General features: G+C 39.5%; 1 protein-coding gene across 9 annotated transcripts in view; it reads left to right on the plus strand.

The window, feature by feature from the left end:
- Nucleotides 1-18852, plus strand: part of ZMYM2 (zinc finger MYM-type containing 2) — a 163692-nt gene that overhangs the window by 142671 nt on the left and 2169 nt on the right. For 8 of the 9 annotated variants that reach the window (XM_036296747.1, XM_036296745.1, XM_036296742.1 and 5 more), the window contains 3 exons: nt 16975-17089; nt 17724-17975; nt 18291-18411. In XM_036296747.1, the coding sequence (XP_036152640.1) occupies nt 16975-17089; nt 17724-17975; nt 18291-18411 (488 nt within the window). Of the gene's footprint in view, nt 1-16974; nt 17090-17497; nt 17637-17723; nt 17976-18290; nt 18412-18852 lie in introns of those variants that run through there. The other variant, XR_004965691.1, reaches the window with a different exon arrangement.

An 18852-nucleotide genomic window follows, 5' to 3' on the forward strand; every position in this document is an offset into this window, starting at 1 on the left:
AGAAAAAAAATTTTTTTGAAGAGGAAAGACCCTAATTTAGTAAGTGAAACAAATTAAAAAATTAGGAGAAGAAGAAAAGAGCAAGAGGAAGAGAGGTAAAAAATGAGTAGTGAAGAAAAAGAAAGGGAAATTGAGGTGGAGCAGGGAAGAGGAAATTAGATATGAATAAACCAACAGAGACTAGAATAATCAATAAAGCAGAAAGATAAAGATCAATTTTAAAAGGGGAAAAAAGGAAAGAAAAATTAAGAAGAAGAAAGAGAAGGGAAAACTGTAGGAAAAAAGAGAAGAGAGGAAGAAAATGGTGGAAAAAAAAAAGACAAAAATAAAAAAATAAAGTGAAGTGGTGTTCCCTTCAGCCGAGTTTGAATGCCCCATGAGTTGGCTTAGGGCCTCACTCTTCTGTCTGCCAATTCTGGACTTCCTTTTAGATAGTTAGGTGCTAACCACTGTCAGGCACTGCCTTTTGCTTTTAGCACCCTGCTTGAAGCTCCAAGTGACCCACATGTCCACTGCTTGTGTCTGTCTGCCACAGGCTTTGGCTGCAAGCAGGCAGGGCCAATCTGCCCTTTTTTTTGCCTGTCTGCCAGCTGTCAATGTTAATCACTCCAGCCTGCCAGGGTTGGTGCTCTTTTGCTTACAGGGAATATGATGGGTGTTTTTTCCTGTCCCAGAGCTACTTTTCCACAAGTGGCCCAAAATCTTACTCTGCCCCTGGTTGAACAGAGGTCCTTGTATGGAGCCAAATGGGGTTGGCTGGTAACCTGGAGTTTTTATCATCTTGTTTCTAGAATAGCAGGGCAGCTGGCCCCTCTTCCAGTTCAGTTGCTGAGGGCTCCTGGAGACTATTCAGACCTGTAAGCTTGGCCTCTGCCTTTGTTTTCTCTGTAAAGCTCAAAATGCAGGGGGTGGTAGGCTTTATCACCTGCCCTGAAGCTGCTGGGAGGAGCTAGCTTCTCTGGGGAGAAATGGCCATTTAGGTTTGAAAGCCAAGAACTTTCCAATGCAGGACTCTTGGCTACTGGGGTTCCATGTCTCCCTGCCCTGCTTCCCACCCCTGCCTCTCCTCAGTCACCTCAAGTACGCACCTCCCTCTCTACGAAGCCTTGGGTGAGTGGTTGCAAGTGAAAAGTCCCATGTTCTGGGTTTAGAGAGTCAAAAACAAAAACAAAACAAAAACAATTTCTCTCCCACTAGCACCGGCTGCATCCCCCTTTCGCAGGGGTCTTTTCCACAGTTGGATGTTACCCTACCACTGAGGCACTTAGCTCTGGTGCTCAGCCTGGGCTGGGCTTCTATTTTTCTGAGGGAACGGATTGTTCCATAACACAGCTTCCTCCTCTCCCTTTCTGCCCACAGGCCTTCCACGCCTCTCTCCACTTCTCGCTGCGCTTCCTACTGGTCTCCAGGTGTTTTCTGTCCTTCCTTGCTATAAGTTGCCTCCTTAGCTGGGCCTCATTTGTTAATTCTGGGTGGATGTTCTCCACTTTAGTTGTATTTCCAGTCTGGCCCTGGAATGAGGTGCACTACAGATCTGCCTGTTCTGCTGCCATTTTCTCCTCTAGGCTTGAGGACTTGCTTTAATTTTTTATTTTGTTGAGCGTTTTTATCATAAATGGGCATTGAATTTTGTTAAACTCTTTTTTGCATCGATTGAGATAATGATATAATTTTTCTCCCTTATTTTATAAATAATGTTATATCAATTAATTAACATGGTAAACCAACCTTAAGTTCCTGGAGTAGACTCCATTTTATGATACGTTGTTCTTTATATATATTGCCTGTTGGATTGTTAACTTACTGTTATTGATTTGTGCAGCTGTTCATGAAGGGTTTTAGTCCATAGTTTTCTTATGATGCCTCCTTGGCTTTAGTATTCAGATAATGCCTGCCTCATAAAAATGAAATTTCCCTTCTATTTTCTTTTTTTAAAAATATATTTTTATTGATTTCAGAGAGGAAGGGAGAGGTAGAAACATCAATGATGAGAGAGAATCGTGGATCTGCTGCCTCCTGCACGCCCCCAACTGGGGATCGAGCCCACAACCCAGGCATGTGCCCTTGACTGGAATTGAACCTGGGACCCTTCAGTCCACAGGCTGATGCTCTATCCACTGAGCCAAATCGGCTAGGGCTAAAATTCATTTGTTCTTAAATCTTTATTTTTGAAAGTATTACATATGTCATCTTTTTTCCCCATTGACCTCTTCTAACCCACTCCTTAGCCCCAGACCTTCATCACACCATTCATTGTCTCTGTCCATTGGTTGTGCATGTATGCATGTAAGTTCTTTGGTTGATCTACTGCCACCCACTGATCCACCCAAGCCTTCCCTCTGAGATTCTACAGTTTTTTCCATGCTTCTATGTCTTTAGATCTATTTTGTTTGTCGGTTTATTTTGTTCATAAGATTCCATATATAAGTGAGATTATGTGGTACTTGTCTTTCTCTGAGTGGCTTATTTCACTTAGCATAATACTCTCCAGGTACCTCCATGCTGTCTCAAAGGGTAAAAGATCCTTCTTTTTTTTTTAATCCTCACCCGAGGTTATTTTTCCATTGATTTTTAGAGAGAGTGGAAGAGAGAGGGAAAGGCAGAGAGAAATATCAATGTGAGAGAAACACATTGATTGGTTGCCTCCTGCAGAAGCCCTGACCGGGGCCTCGGCCAGGGAAGAGCCTGCAACCAAGGTACATGCCCTTGACCAGAATCGAACCCGGGACACTTTGGTCTGCAGGCTGACGCTCTATCTACTGAGCCAAACGGGCTAGGGCAAGATCCTTCTCCTTTACTGCTGCATAATATTCCATAGTATAAACTTACCACAGCTTTTGTATCCACTCATCTACTGAAGGGCATTTGCGCTGTTTCCAGACCTCAGCTATTGTAAATTGTGCTGCTATGAACATAAGGGTGCATACATTCTTTCTGATTGGTGTTTCACATTTCTTAGGATATATTCCTAGAGGTGGGATCACTGGGTGAAATGGCAGTTCCATATTTAATTTTTTGAGGAATCTCCATACTGTTTTCCATAATGACTGCACTAGTCTGCATTCCCACCAGCAGTGTAGTAGGGTTCCCTTTTTTCCACATCCTTGCCAGCACTGGTCTTTTGTTGATTTGTTGATGGTAGCCATTCTGACAGGTGTGAGGTGATAAATCATTGTTGTTTTAATTTGCATCTCTGATGATTAGTGACTTTGAGCATTTTTTCAAATGTCTTTTGGCTATCTGTCCACATTGGAGAAGTGTCCATTTAGGTACTTTACCCATTTTTTCAATTGGATTGTTTGTCTTCCTTTTGTTAAGTTTTATGAGTTACTTATATACTTTGGATAACAACCCCGTATCAGATGTATCATTGGCAAATATATTCTCCCATACAGTGGGCACCCTTTAAATTTTGTTGATGGTTTCTTTTGCTGTGCAAAAGCTTTTTATTTTGATGTAGTCCCATTTATTTATTTACTAGAGGCCCGGTACATGAAAATTCATGCACTGGAGGGGAGGTCCCTCAGCTTGGTCTGTCCCCTCTCACAGTCCGGGAGCCCTCAGGGGCAGTAGGTGACCCGGCGATCAGGGGAAGGTGATGCCCCATCACACCTCTGCTGCTGCCACTGCCGGCAATGCAAGCCTTGGCCGGCCCTGGTTACCTGTGCCTTAGGCCCTTGGCGGCTGGGCATCTGCCATTTGAGGCTTGCCTGTGCCTCAGGCTGGCCCTGGGGGGCTGAGGGGACTGGGCATCGCCATCTTTGAGGGCAGGGCAGCAATTAGAATATTCCCTCCTTATTGGCTCTGGGTGCTGCCATCTGTGAGGGTGGGGCAGTCAATTAACATATTCTCTCCTTATTGGCTGTGGACGCCGCCATCTTTGTGATGGCATGATGGTCAATTAGCATATTCCCTCTTTATTAGATAGAATTTTCTCCCTAGTTACCTTTACCCTAGGACAGTGGTTGGCAAACTCATTAGTCAACAGAGCCAATTATCAACAGTACAACGATTGAAATTTCTTTTGAGAGCCAAATTTTTTAAACTTAAACTATATAGGTAGGTACATTGTTATTAACTTAATTAGGGTACTCCTAAGGCTTAGGAAGAGCCACACTCAAGGAGCCAAAGAGCTGCATGTGGCTCGCGAGCCGCAGTTTGCTGACCATGGCCCTAGGAGCTGTATCAGCAAATATATTGCTACAAGAGATGTCTGAGATCTTGCTGCCTATGATTTTTTTTCTAGCATTTTTATGGTTTCAGAATTTACAGTTAAATCTTTTATCCATTTTGAGTTTATTCTTGTGTGTTGTGTAAGTTGGTCATCTCTAATTTCATTTTCTGCATGTATTTGTCAATTTTCTCAACACCATTTATTGAAGAGATTGTCTTTACTCCATAGTTCCAGGTATACTCTTGGCTCCTTTGTCACATATTAATTGAATGTAATGGCTTGGGCCAATTCATTGGTTCTCTGTTCTGTTCCATTGGCCTTTATGCCTGTTTTTGTGCCAGTCCCAAGTTTTTTTGATTACAGTGGCTTTGTAATATAACTTGATATATGGTATTCTTCTTTAACTTTATTTTTTTTTTTCAAGATTGCTGTGGCTATTCTGAGTCTTTTTGTGATTCTAGGTCTGTGATTTAATAGGGATTGTGTTGACTCTATATATTGTTTTGGGTAGTATGGACATTTTAATGGCATTCTATCAATCCATGTACATGGGATAGTCTTCTACTTCTTTATATATTTTTTCATCTCTTTTTTCATTGTCCTGTAGTTTTCTGAGTACAAGTCTTTTACCTTCTTGGTTATGTTTATTCCTAAACATTAAAACATAATAAATGTTTTAATATTTTTGCTGCAATGGTAAATGGAATTTTTTTTTAGTTTCTCTTTCTGAGAGATCATTATTGATGTATAGAAATGTCATCAATTTCTGGGTGTTAATTTTGTATCCTGCTATATTGCCAAATTTATTAATTTATTAGTATTTTGGTGGAGTCTTTAGGGTTTTCTGTGTACAGTATTGTGTCATCTGCGAATAATGAGAGTTTTACATCCTCCTTTTCAACATGGATGCCTTTTATTTAATCTTCTTGTCTGATTGCTGTGGGTAAGACTTCCAGTACTATGTTGAATAAGAGTGGTGAAAGCAGACATCCCTATCTTGTTCCTGTTCTTTGGGGAAGTGGTTTTAGTTTTTGCCCATTGAGTATGATGTTGGCTATAGGTCATATATGGCCTTTATTGTGTTGCATTATGAACTCTGTATTCCCACTTTGCTGAGAGTTCTTATAAAAAATGTTGGAGCCCTGGCTGGTTTGGCTAAAGGATAAAGTGTTGGTCTGTGGAACAAAGGGTCCCAGGTTTGATTCCAGACAAGGATACTTACCTCAGTTGCCAGAGGCTGCCAATTGATGTGTATCTCTCACATCAATGTTTCTCTCCCTGTGTATCCCCCTCTATTCTACTCTCTAAAAATCAATGGAAAAATATTCTTAGGTGAGGATTAACCCCCCACCCTCCCAAAAAAATAGGGTGTTGGAAATTGTCAAATGCTTTTTCAGTGTCTATTGATATAATAATGTGATTTTTGTCTTTCAGTTTGTTTATGTGAAGTATCACATTTATTGATTTGTAAATGTTGTACCAGCCTTGTATTGCTGGTCATGGCTTGGGTCGAATCATTGGTTCTCTGTTGGTCATGGTGTATGATCTTTTTATTTTATTGCTGGGTCCAATTTGGTAATATTTTATTGATGATTTTAGCATCTATGTTCATCATGGATATTGCCCTGTAATTCTCTTGCTTTGTAATGTCATTATCTGGTTTTGGAAATAGGATAATGGTGGCCTCATAAGGAGAGCTTGGAAGTGTTCCTTGCTCTTGTATTTTTTGGAATAGTGTGAGGAGGATAGGTATTAATTCTTCTTTGAATGTTTGGTAAAACTCCCATGTGAAGGTGTCCATACCAGGGTTTTTGTTTGTTTTTATTTATTTTATTCTTCCTGATTGAGTTTGGAAGATTGTATTTTTCTAGGCATTTTCCATTTCATCCACATTGTTGAGCTTATTGGCATATAGGTGTTCATAGTATTTTCTTACAATCCTTTCTATTTCTGTGGTGTCAGCTGTCACATCAACAATTTCATTTATTTGAGTCCTCTCTCTTTGTTTCTTGATGAATCTGGCTAAAGGTTCATCAATTTTGTTGACCTTTTCAAAGAACCAGCTATTTGTTTTATTGATCTTTTGTATGTTTTTAAATTTTATTTTTAATCCTCACCTGAGGACATTTTTCCAGAGAGAGAAAGACAGAAATATTGATGTGAGTGAAACTGGCCAGTTAGAAAAGAAGAACGACATAGCACTAATAAAGAACACATTGGAAGGAATACACAGCAGGTTAGGTGAGGCCTGGGATTGAATCAGTGAATTACAAGACAGGGTAAGAAAAAAAAGCACTTAGAGAACTAAAATGAAAAACAGGAAGACAGCTTAAGGGAGCTGTGGAACACCATGAAAGTCCACAATATTTGCATCAGAGGACTACCAGAGGGGAAGAAAGTGAGCAAGGAAAAGAGAACCTGTTTGAAGAAATAATGACAGAAAACTTCCTTAATCTGGTGATGGAAAAAGTCACACAAGTTCAGGAGGCACAGAGTCTCCCAAGCCAGAACCCAAACAGGCCCATGCCCAGACTCATAATTAAAATGCCAAAAATGAAAGACAAAGAGAGAATCTCAAAGGCATCAAGGAAAAAGCAATTTGTTACCTACAAAGGAGCTGCCATAAGGCTGTTAACTGATTTCCCATCAGAAACTCCACAGGCCAGAAGGGAATGGCATTCAAGGTAATGAAAAGCAAGGATGTAAAACCATGACTACTATACCCAGCAAGGTTATCATTCACAATAGATGGTGAAATAAAGAGCTTCCCAGACCACACTACCCCCCCCCCCCCAAAAAAAAAGGCTAAAGGAGTTTATCCCCACCAAACCAGCATTGTAAGAACTGCTAAAGCGACTGCTGTAATAATAAGAAATGGAGAGGGGGTAGGGGAGGGGGACATATGCATAAAGAATTTAAATGGCAGTAATTAAATACTTGTCAATAATAACCTTAAATGTAAATGGAGCTGAATAGATACAAAAACATGACCAAATATATGCAGGAACCCTCTACAAGAGACCTACCTCAGAACAAAAGAATCACCCAGGATGAGAGTGAAGGGGTGGAAAATGTTTTCCATGCAAATGGGAAAGAAAAAAAACCAACCTGTTGTAACAATATTCATATCTGAAAAAAAAAAAAAAAAAAGACTTTTAAATGAAGGCCATCACAAGAGATAATAAAGGTCACTGCATAATATTAAAGAGAGCGATCCAACAAGTGGATATAAACCCTGGTAAATATATATGCACCCAATATGGGAGCACCTAATATAAAGAAAACTTTTGGAGAGCTTTAAGGGAGAGATCGACAAAAATAAGAGGGACTTTAACACCCCACTGACTTTACTGGATAGATCTTCCAGACAAAAAAATCAAGAAGGATACAGTGACTCTAAATGACACGTTAGATTAGATGGTTTTAAATGACAATTACAAAATATTTCACCCCAAAACTTCAGAATATACGTTCTCTAGTGCACATGGATCATTCACAAAAATAGACTACATGTTAGGACACAAAACAAGTCTCTGCAACTTCAAGAAGATTGAAATCATATCAAGAATCTTCTTGGATTGCAATGGCATGAAATTAAAAAACCAAACACTCAAAATATTTAAGCAGAAGGAGGCTAAATAGCATGTTATTAAACAATTTATGGGTTAACAATGAGATCAAGAAAGAAAGAAAAATCTTCCTGAAAACAAGTGAAAATGAAAACACAGCAACCAAAGGTCTCTGGGACACAGCAAAAGCAGTCCTGAGAGGGAAGTTCATAGCACTACAGACCAACCTTAAAAAACAAAAACTTTCAATAAGCTATCTAACACTACAACTTAAAGAATTAGAAAGAGAACAAGAAGTAAAGCCCAGAGTAAGTAGAAGAAAGAAAATAATAAAGATCAGAAGAGAAATAAATGACATAGAGACTAAAAAAACAATACAGCTCTAGCCGGTTTGGCTTAGTGGATAGAGTGGGACCAGAGGGTCCCAGGTTCCATTCTGGTCAAGGGCACATACCTGATGGGTGTGCACTGTGTATTCCTTCCAATGTGTTCTTTATTACTGCTGTGTCATTCTTCATTTCTAACTGGCCATTTTTAGCAGTTCCTATATTTTTTGCCATGTTGTTGAGCATCCTTCTAATCATTACTCTGAATTCTATATCTGATAAATTTCTTACCTCCAATTCATTTTGCTCTTCTTCTGGATAATTCTCTTGTTTCACTTGGCTGCCTGTTTGGGTTTGTATCTATGTATTAGGTAGATCTGCTGTGACTCCCAGTCTTTGGTGCTCTCCAGAGATCCTCTTCTACCTGCAGTCTGATTGTTAGTATCAGTCTTAATTAGCCTCAGGCTATTGACCACAGCAAGGAAATATACTCCACATGGTGGGGCAAGACGTTTTCCAACAGGGTGGGGCAATTGCTTCCCCCCAAAATTAGAGCTGCCTGCTTTGTAAGGTCTGCCTGAGAAAGATGTCCTCTGTAGTATGAGAGACTGTATCAGCAGAGAAAACCAGGGTGGCTGCGGTCTGAGCTCTAACACAGAGACCCCAACACTAGACCCCAACTCTAGTCCTCTCTGCTGGAGCCCAAGGGGAGTGGCTGCACACAAAATTTTGTCTGTTGGCCCTTTAAGAGGTGCCTGGATTTCTAGCTGTCTCTTCCTGGCAGACAGCAACCCTGTTGCTTTTCATAGCCAGATGTTATGTGGGCAGCTTTCTCAGTTCTGGTTCTCTGGGCTGAGGGACCCAACTTGGTGTTTATACCCCAGAGTTCTCAGTGGGAGCTCCCCACAGCTGAGATATCCCTCCAGAATTTCAGCTGCTATCTGTGGTCACCTGGCCAGCCCTTTTGCTCCTCCACACTTCCTACCATTCTCTATGTAGTCTCAACTTTCGGTCCTTGGTTATCAGGGTTTTCTCCAGCTAGTCTTCAGTTCATTATTCAGGATGTTTTTTGTGTAATTTAATTGTAATTAAAGTTAGGTCCTGTGAGAGTGTCAGTGTTGCTTCCAGTTACCCCACTGCCATTCTAATCCTTTCTATTAATAGATTTTGATACATGTAAGGTTCTTACATTCATTTCAATTATTAAAGAAGGCAAATGACCCAGTGGTGCAGTCTCTTTGATTACCAGGACTGTCCCTTGTGTGGGATATGTGGGCCCTCCTGTTGTAATTGAGTGTTTATTGCAAGTGGCCCATTCTTATGTGGGGTTCACCCTCAGGGTGGCTGACTGTGACGATTGACCCTGACTACAGTGTACAAGCTGCTGTGCAGGTGCTGACCACATGAAGCTCAGTAGATGCCTGCCGAGATCTTCCTTTGGATATGTTGCTGGTGAAGCCAATTGGATCCTGCTGTGATATTATATGAAGCTGGCCATTACCTGTGTTTGCTTTGGGGCCTATTGAGAGGGACTCTGGTTCAGGCCAAAGTCAGAAGCTGCCTGTGACTGGACCTGAGTCACTTTTTTGGAGCCATAAAGTGATCACAGTTTGTGACTGCCTCTGCTTGGCCTAGGTGTCTATGGGAAGGACCAGGGTTCACACCAAGTCCAGCTTTTATCAGTACAAGGCTCAGGTTCTGGTCAGCAAAAGTCCGAAGGCACCCTGAGATCCACCTTCCCCTGCCGTCCACCTGATAGGCTCAGTGGTACTTGAGTTGCATGAGGTAGTTTCTCAGTGAGTCCCTAGGAAGTGGTATGTGGTGTTCACCACACTGATACAGGTTCAAATTCAGTTGCCAGTGCTAAGTCTGAGACCACTCTATAAATGTCTCAGGGTATACCACCCACTGGCTGTCTGCACTTCTTTGTGGTGGTGCCTCAGGGAGTCATTAAGGTAGGCCAGCAGGTCCAAACAGACCAAGAGTTAGCCATGTGAAGGGAAGGTTTTACATTGGTTTGGTGTGTTAGGGAAAAATGGCCTCTGTTCTAGAGCCATCCAACTCAGTCTGTTCAAGATTCTCCTAGGAGTCTGAGCTCAACAAGGTAGGCCGCTGGGAGTTTGGAGGGTGGTGCTACTGGATCTCACTTGAGGGGGAGGTGCCAGTTAGGGTTGGTTCTGGAAGATGGGAAGAGTGACCCAAATATAACCATTGTTATAAGTTAACACTTCTTTGCAGGCTGTGAAACATCTTTGGCTGGTGGGATTGGGTCCAATGAGACTAGGGTGGTGGTATGCTGATCCAGCTAAAGGATTATCAGTTTTATTGATTTATTCAGAGAACCAGCTTTTGGTATCATTTTTAAAATGTTTTTCTGTTTTCTTTTTTAATTGAGTCTCTGACTTCTCATTTTCTGTTTTAATTTTTTCTAGTTTTTTAATATTGTTGATTTTAGATTTTTTTTCTTTTCTAGTAAAGCATTTAAACTTATAAATTTTCCTGTATGAACTACTTTATCTGTATTCCAGAAGTGTTTATATGTTGTCTTTTCATTTTCCTTAAGTAAAGGGAATTGATTGACCTCATAATTATAGGAAGTTGAATCTCTCTTTGGATTGCTTTTTATTTGGTGGGTTATTTAAATATTAGCTCTCCAAATATTAATAGAGAGTTGAGCTAAATGGATTATTACATAAAGAATGATAATAAATTATGTCTTTAAGTAAACTTAAAAATATTTTTTTTAAATGTAAAACACAGGTAACATAAAATTTACAATCTTCACTATTTTTTAAAATATATATATTTTATTGATTTTTTTTTTTTTTTTACAGAGAGGAAGGGAGAGAGATAGAGAGTTAGAAACATCAATGAGAGAGAAACATCGATCAGCTGCCTCATGCACACCTCCCACTGGAGATGTGCCCACAACCAAGGTACATGCCCTTGACCGGAATCGAACCTGGAACCCTTCAGTCCGCAGGCCGACGCTCCATCCACTGAGCCAAACCGGCTACGGCTTCACTATTTTTAATACCACAGTTCAGTGGTATTAAGTATATACATAATCTTGTGCAAACACCACCACCATCCATCCCCATAACTGTTTTTATCTTATAAAACTGAAACTACATCCATTAGACAATAATTCCCCATTGTCACCTGGCAACCACCATTTTAATTTCTGTCTCAGTAAGTTTACTACCTAGGAACCTCAATTAAGTGGAATCATACAATATATTTCTCTCTGTGACTGGCCTGTTGCACTCAGTATAGTGAATGTCCTCAGAGGTCATCAGTGTTGTAGCTTATGTCAGAATTTTCTTCCTTTTTAAAGTTGGTTCTTTATGGTCTGGCTGGTGTTGTTTAGTTAGTTGAGCATTGTCCCATGCACCAGGAGGTTCAATTCCTGGTCAGACCACATGCCTGAGTTGCAGGAGAGAGCTGATTAATATTTCTCGATGTTTCTATCTTTCTCTCTTTCTCCCTTCCTCTCAATCAAAACATTTTTACAAAAGTAAATAAAATAAAATTGGTTCTTTATGACTAAAATTGGTTTCCTCAAAAAAAAATTTTTTTTAATATATTTTTATCGATTTCAGAGAGGAACAGAGAGGGAGAGATAGAAACATCAGTGATGAGAGAGAAGCATTGATTGACTGCCTCCTGCATGCCCCACACTGGGGATTGAGCCCACAACCTGGGCACAGGAATTGAACCATGACTTTCTGGTTCTTAGGTTGACACTCAACCACTGAGCCATGCTGGCTGGGCGAAAAAAAGTTTTACTACTGAAATGTATATTGAAAAATGATTAAGTTACTAAATTTTATGTTTTGTGTACTTTTACCACAATTTTAAAAAGTTTCATTATTTGTTCTTATCATTGGACATATTTTCACACCTTTGGAGAAAGGACTATATGGTACGTGTAAGTTTTTAAAATAATCTGAAAATTCAGTGCAAAGATAAGCTATCTAAAATATACTTTCCAGAAACCATTGCTGTTTAATGTTCCTTCAAGAATGTGTTCAGAAATATAAGCTATTTTTGGTAGAGTGCATATTTTTGTTTGTTGTATTTATTGGTTTTGTTCACATGTGACAATAAAAATAAGTTAATGTCGAAGAAGTATACTTTCTCCGAATAGGTCTGTAGAAAGAATAACATCTTTAGTTGTAAGGACTAAGTTTTGTTCCAGAAGTACGTGGCCACTTCTGTATTATATAATGAGAAATTAAATATAATTATAGATATTGAACTGATATTTGTGAAAGGGGAAGTATGTACCATTTTTTCTCCTTCATAAACAAATAGCTGATTTTTCTCCTGATTGTATAAGGAATGATGGTTGTTGTTAAAAGTTTATAATCCTAGTTAATAAGAGCCTAATATGCTAAGTGTCCAGTTGTCCGGTTATCCGTTCAACCAACCAAAGCTAATGGCATGCTAAGGCCGCTCAGCTGCTTGCTATGACATGCATTGACCACCAGGGGGCAGATGCTCTGACCGGTAGGTTAGTTTGCTGCTGGGGTCCAGCCTATTGGGACTGAGTGAGAGGGACATACCCTGGAGCCCTCCCATTGTCCCTCCCCGGCTGGCCAACCTCCTACATCCCTCCCCGGCCCCGATAGTGCACCGGTGGGGTCCCTTGGCCTGGCCTGCACCCTCTCGCAATCCGGGACCACTCGGGGCATGTCAGAGAGCCAGTTTTAGCCCGATCCCCCAGGCCAGGCCGAGGGACCCCACTGGTGCACAAATTGGTGTACTGGCCTCTAGTTGTGAATAAAGCTGCTATGAACATTACTGTACAAGTCATTTACACATTTCGTTTTTCTTTGGAAAAAAAGTCTAGGAGTGGAATTATTGAGTATAGGGTATATGTATGTTTCTTATAAATTGTTTCCTGTTTTACACTTCCATGAGCAGTGTATGTGGATTCTGCTGCTCTGCACACTTGTCTACACTCAGCATTGTCATATGGAAATTATATGAAATACTGTAGTCATCATGATCATTCTTTCATATACTTTCTTATATGTGAACACAGGCCTTTCACCAAATTCATTGTAAGTGGAATTGTGGATGCCCTTTTTTCCTAATTTTCTCCACCCCATATGGTTAGCTAGGTGTGTATACAGCTTTGCTTTTTATGAACATGGAAGAAGATATATAGAAGTTACAATCAACTAAGAATGGGGAACCATATTATACACTTTTGTTTTTGTTTTTGTTTCTTTTTTTTTTTAAATTAAATCTTTATTGTTCAGATTATTACAGTTGTTCCTCTTTTTTCCCCCATAGCTCCCCTCCACCCGGTTCCCACCTCACCCTCTGCCCTTACCCCCCTCCCCCACACTGTCCTCATCCATAGGTGGAAAATTCTTTTCCAGTCTCTTCCCTCACCCCCCCACACCCCTTTCCCCCCTGAAAATAGTCAGTCCACTCCCTTTCTATGCCCCTGTTTCTATTATCTTCACCAGTTTATTCTGTTCATCAGATTATTTATTCACTTGATTTTTAGATTCACTTGTTGATAGATGTGTATTTGTTGTTCATAATTTGTATCTTTACCTTTTTCTTCTTCTTCCTCTTCTTAAAGGATACCTTTCAGCATTTCATATAATACTGGTTTGGTGGTGATGAACTCCTTTAGCTTTTCCTTATCTGTGAAGCTCTTTATCTGACCTTCAATTCTGAATGATAGCTTTGCTGGATAAAGTACTCTTGGTTGTAGGTTCTTGGCATTCATCACTTTGAATATTTCTTGCCACTCCCTTCTGGCCTGCAAAGTTTCTGTTGAGAAATCAGCTGACAGTCGTATGGGTACTCCTTTGTAGGTAACTGAGTTTCTTTCTCTTGCTGCTTTTAAGATTCTCTCTTTGTCTTTTGCTCTTGGCATTTTAATTATGATGTGTCTTGGTGTGGTCCTCTTTGAATTCCTTTTGTTTGGGGTTCTCTGTGCTTCCTGGACTCGTAAGTCTATTTCTTTCACCAGGTGGGGGAAGTTTTCTGTCATTATTTCTTCAAATAGGTTTTCAGTATCTTGCTCTCTCTCATCTTCTGGCACCCCTATAATTTGGATGTTGGTACACTTGAAGTTGTCCCAGAGGCTCCTTACACTATCTTCATATTTTTGGATTCTTTTTTCTTTTTGTTTTTCTGGTTGGGTGTTTTTTGCTTCTTCGTATTTCAAATCTTTGACTTGATTCTTGTGATCCTCTAGTCTGCTATTGGAACTCTGTATAACATTCTTTATTTCAGTCAGTGTATGCTTAATTTCTATTTGTTCCTTTATCACAACATCGAGGGTCTCACTAGATTTATGGAGGGTCTCACTAAATTTATCAGCGGTTTCTAGAAAATTCTTGAAAAACCTTAAAAGCGTGGTTTTGAACTCTATATCCAGTCATTTGCTTTCCTTCATTTCTGTCATTTGTGACCTGTTTCTTTGTCTCCTCATTTTGGCTGCTTCCCTGTGTTGATAGAGTAGCTTTCTGTGCTAAGGTGTTCTATAGGGTCCAGTGTCTCAGCCTCCCCAAATACCTGAGGTGGACACTCTTGCTGCACCCCTTTGTGGGCTTTGTGCACAGTCTTGTTGTAGTTAAGCCTTGATTGTTGTAGGTATCACTGGGAGGAATTGACCTCCAGGCCAATTGGCTGTGAGAATCAGTTGTGTCTACAGTGGGAGAACTTCTGTGCTCGAGACACCCTTCTGGGGCAAGATTTGCTTCAGTGGGGCTTTGGTGCTCACTGAGTCTGCCCCCTGAGTGTGTCCCTTATGGATCTGAGGAGTTGTAATCTGGATGGTCCCACTCTGACCACTGGGTACACTGGCTCTTGGATCTCTAAGGAGGTGCTAATTTAGCCTCTGCCTGAGGCTACCCAGGAGAAGCTATGGAGAGATCTGCAGATTCCTCTTCTTTGTTTGGGGTTTGGAGGTGCCTAGATGTGTCCCAGCTGTGAAGCAATGCAAGCTGCTGTGGGGCCGTGGACCTTCTTTTGGAAGTTCTGGGTCTCTGACCCAGCTGCGGTTTGTTAGGTTATTTTCAGATTGCAAAGGTACAGGCCTTTCATATGCAAAAGCCTCTGCACACAGCTTGGGTGGGGCAGGGTCTCAGGGAATCAACAGGGCGGAGCCAACAGCTATGGCTGCTCCTCAGTCCTACCCTAAGTGGCCCCTGTGTTTCAGTGTCCCGGTAATTGCTGCAAGCACCTCTGAGAGAAAGCCGCCCTCGAGTTCCAACCAATGCCCGACAGTCCAGTTTCTCCCCGTATGAATCTGGGTCCCCAGAGACTCGCCCGGAACTGGAGTTCAGAGCAGTCGGGAGCTTGAGACTCCCTCCCGATTGAAAAAGATAGCCACGTCCTCAGTTGCCAGGCCTTTCCATGTGCGCCTCCGTACCTCTGCACTTTACTTCCGCACCTCCTCTGAGTCTCAGTGTGCTTTTCCCTTTCCTTCTAGTTGTAGAATTTCCACTCAGCCAGCCTTCCTGTGGTTCTGGATGATGTCAGTTTTGTCTTTTAGTTGTATTTTTGAAGTGGTTGTGCGAGGCAGCAATTTCCGGTGTTTACCTATGCCACCATCTTGGTTTCTCCTCCAATAGTTAGGAATTTTTACTACCATTTTCAAATTATGCTGGCTAACTTCTGATAGATAGGAGTAACAACTGGTCAACTCAGATGATAGTACTTTAGTCTTATTATTTTTAATCCTCACCTGAGGATATATTTATTGATTTGAGAAAGATAAGAAGGGGGAGATAGAGAAACATCGTTTAGTTGCCTCCTGTACATGCCCTGACTAGGAATCGAGCCCACAACCTTTTTTGGTGTATGGGACAATGCCCAAACCAACTGAGTCATGGCTGGGACTAGTCTTATTTTTGTTTACTATATATACATGGCATATATTTTTCTTCCACTTACTTTTTACTTATCTGTATCTCCATATTTAAAGTAGATGTCTTGTAGACAGCATAATGTTGGGCCTTACTTTTTTTTCTTTAATCAAATCTGACAGTATTTGTTTTGGTATTTTTAGACTAACAAACTTTAAAAATAAAGGGCCAGAGGCCTGGCCTGTGTGGTTCATTTTCCCCGGTTTTGGGCTCAATCCCCAGTAGGGGTCCTGTAGGAGGCAGCCAATCAATGATTCTCTCTCATCATTGATGTTTCTATTTCTCTCTGAAAACAATAAAAACATATATATAAAAAAAGAAAAGAAGACACCTTTAAAGAATTTAAAGGAAAGGACCAGATAATAAATGTTTTAGGCTTTTCAGGCCATAGTCTGTTATGCAACCATTCACTCTGTCATTGAAGTATGAAAGCATCCTTGGACAATATGCAAATGATGAGTGTTTCAAGGAAACTTGATTTATAAAAATAGATAGTGGGCCAGATTTGGCTCAAGAACTCTAGTTCATTGACCCAGCTTAGACCTCTAGCTTAGACCTTTTACATTTAATGAACAGCAAGCATGTCAAATTCTCGGCTGGTAGGCCGCATGCCTCATTTAGTAACTTTTCATCCCGACCTGACCATTCAGAATTTTTCTTTAGTCATTGATAATTTAATTACTCTTACTTTCAAATGTAATTTTGTTTTCTCTATGTGCTATGTAATGAATACTAGAGTCAGAAATTCTGTATTTTATCTGACAGACCATAGATTCTCATCCAAGCAACAGAGTAATTGGTAACTTAAGATTCTTTATGATTTCTAGATATGTAGAGAAAGCCAGTAATCTCTCAGGTTTTATTAGTGTGCTTGTTTCTCTTAGACATAATCTTTGTTTAGTTTATTCTTAAATAATATAGAATACAAATAATATAGTAATTATTTATAATTAGCTGGTTTTCCTTCAAGAATTATTATTATTATTATTATTTTTTTTTTTTAGTATTTGTGTGGTAGTAATCGAAAAGACAACATATTTATCGATCCAGGATACCAGACATTTGAGCAAGAATTGAATAAAATCCTCCGAAGTTGGCAACCAAGCATACTTCCAGATGGTAATGCTCTTTTGAAATAAAGCTGTTGCTAACTTGCTACTGGGATTTTTCATTTTATAGAATGTACATTAAATATAATAAGGAAATAGTTTAAATTAGCATATTTTTCAGAGTACTTATTTGTGAACTCAATGGTTCATCTTTTGAAGAATTAGAAATGAGTATAGTTGATAACTAGTGTTTATGAAGAGCTTTGTAATAAATGTGGCCCTCTTTCTCTGGAGTAAGAAACTGGATATTTACTTCTTAAGCCTCTTGTGGAGAGTATGATGTAAATTTATCTAAGATTAAACCTCTGTTTTAGATGTGTGAAGTAAAAATGTTTATGAATGGAATCACCTATTTTTCTCAGGAATTGTACAGATTTAAATTCCTTTCTGACCATTGTCTACTTACCCTTTGGAATAGAAGCAAACATCCAGTCCCTTACAGCAGAAGTACTAGTTCCAGTCTCTTGTGTTCCCTAGCCTCCGTATTGCTAGTCTGCTGCATAGAAAATTCTGAAATTCATTCCAGTTGACCTGGTGTGAATGGAAGATGGCAATAGGTTTGTTCTTAAATTAACTCTGTCTAGATGGTAAATGAAAACTATTTTCTTGATTATAATTAAAAAAAATATTTCTCTCTATTTAAGGGTCAATATTTTCTCGAGTTGAAGAAGATTATCTTTGGAGGATAAAACAACTAGGCTCACATTCTCCAATAGCTCTTCTGAATACGCTGTTCTACTTTAACACTAAGTATTTTGGCTTGAAAACAGTGGAACAACACTTAAGACTGTCCTTTGGCACTGTGTTTAGGCATTGGAAAAAAAATCCTTTAACAATGGAAAACAAAGCATGTCTTCGATATCAAGTGTCTTCCTTATGTGGAACAGATAATGAAGGTATATAACAGATTTTTATTTGGGATTGTCTGTGATAGAGATAGCCAAACTTTGCCTTACTAAAGATTACCTAGGCCACTTGTTAAGAACCCTAGGACTGTCATTTTCATAAAAATAAGACAGGCTATGTCTCCTTAAAATATCTCAGTTCATTTTGTTTGAAAAATTATGAATTACCAGAAGCCACACTTAGGTCTCTGCAGGATACCTAATACCATTCTTTGGTAAAACAGATACTAGGACTGAATAGAGTGGGTAGTACTATCTTTCTTCAAGATTGGGCTTAGGAAGTTCACACGATTTTTATTTTTTAAGATAAAATTACTACTGGAAAAAGAAAACATGAAGATGATGAGCCAGTATTTGAACAAATTGAAAATACAGCCAATCCTTCTAGATGTCCTGTGAAAATGTTTGAATGCTACTTGTCTAAAAGGTAAGTGTTAATGATACTTAATTTTAAAATCATGTTAGTTGCCTTGAATTTAACATTAACAAGAAATGACATTTCCCACTGATCCTTCTTTAGATTTCTCACTTATATCTAAGTCCATTTAATCGTAACATTTTTAGTCCTATTATTATAAAATACCAGTTTATATTTTATACTTTAGGATTCAAGCATATGTTAAAAAATTGCTTTCTACTAATGAAATTACTACTTACTGTCTTTTCATAATCCTGTAATCTATTAAATTATAGCACTCCTAATGACTGTAAGGTAGGGGGCACAAATCTTTTTTGCAAAGGGTCAGGTAAATATTTTAGGCTTATTTTAGGCTTTTTTTAGGCTATAGAATCTTTATTGCAGCTTGTCAATTCTGCTTTTATAGCTAGAAAGCAGACATATACTATCTATATACATATATAAAAGCCT

This window comes from Myotis myotis, unplaced genomic scaffold, assembly GCF_014108235.1.
Source record: "Myotis myotis isolate mMyoMyo1 unplaced genomic scaffold, mMyoMyo1.p scaffold_m19_p_3, whole genome shotgun sequence".
Taxonomy (NCBI): Eukaryota; Metazoa; Chordata; class Mammalia; order Chiroptera; family Vespertilionidae; genus Myotis; species Myotis myotis.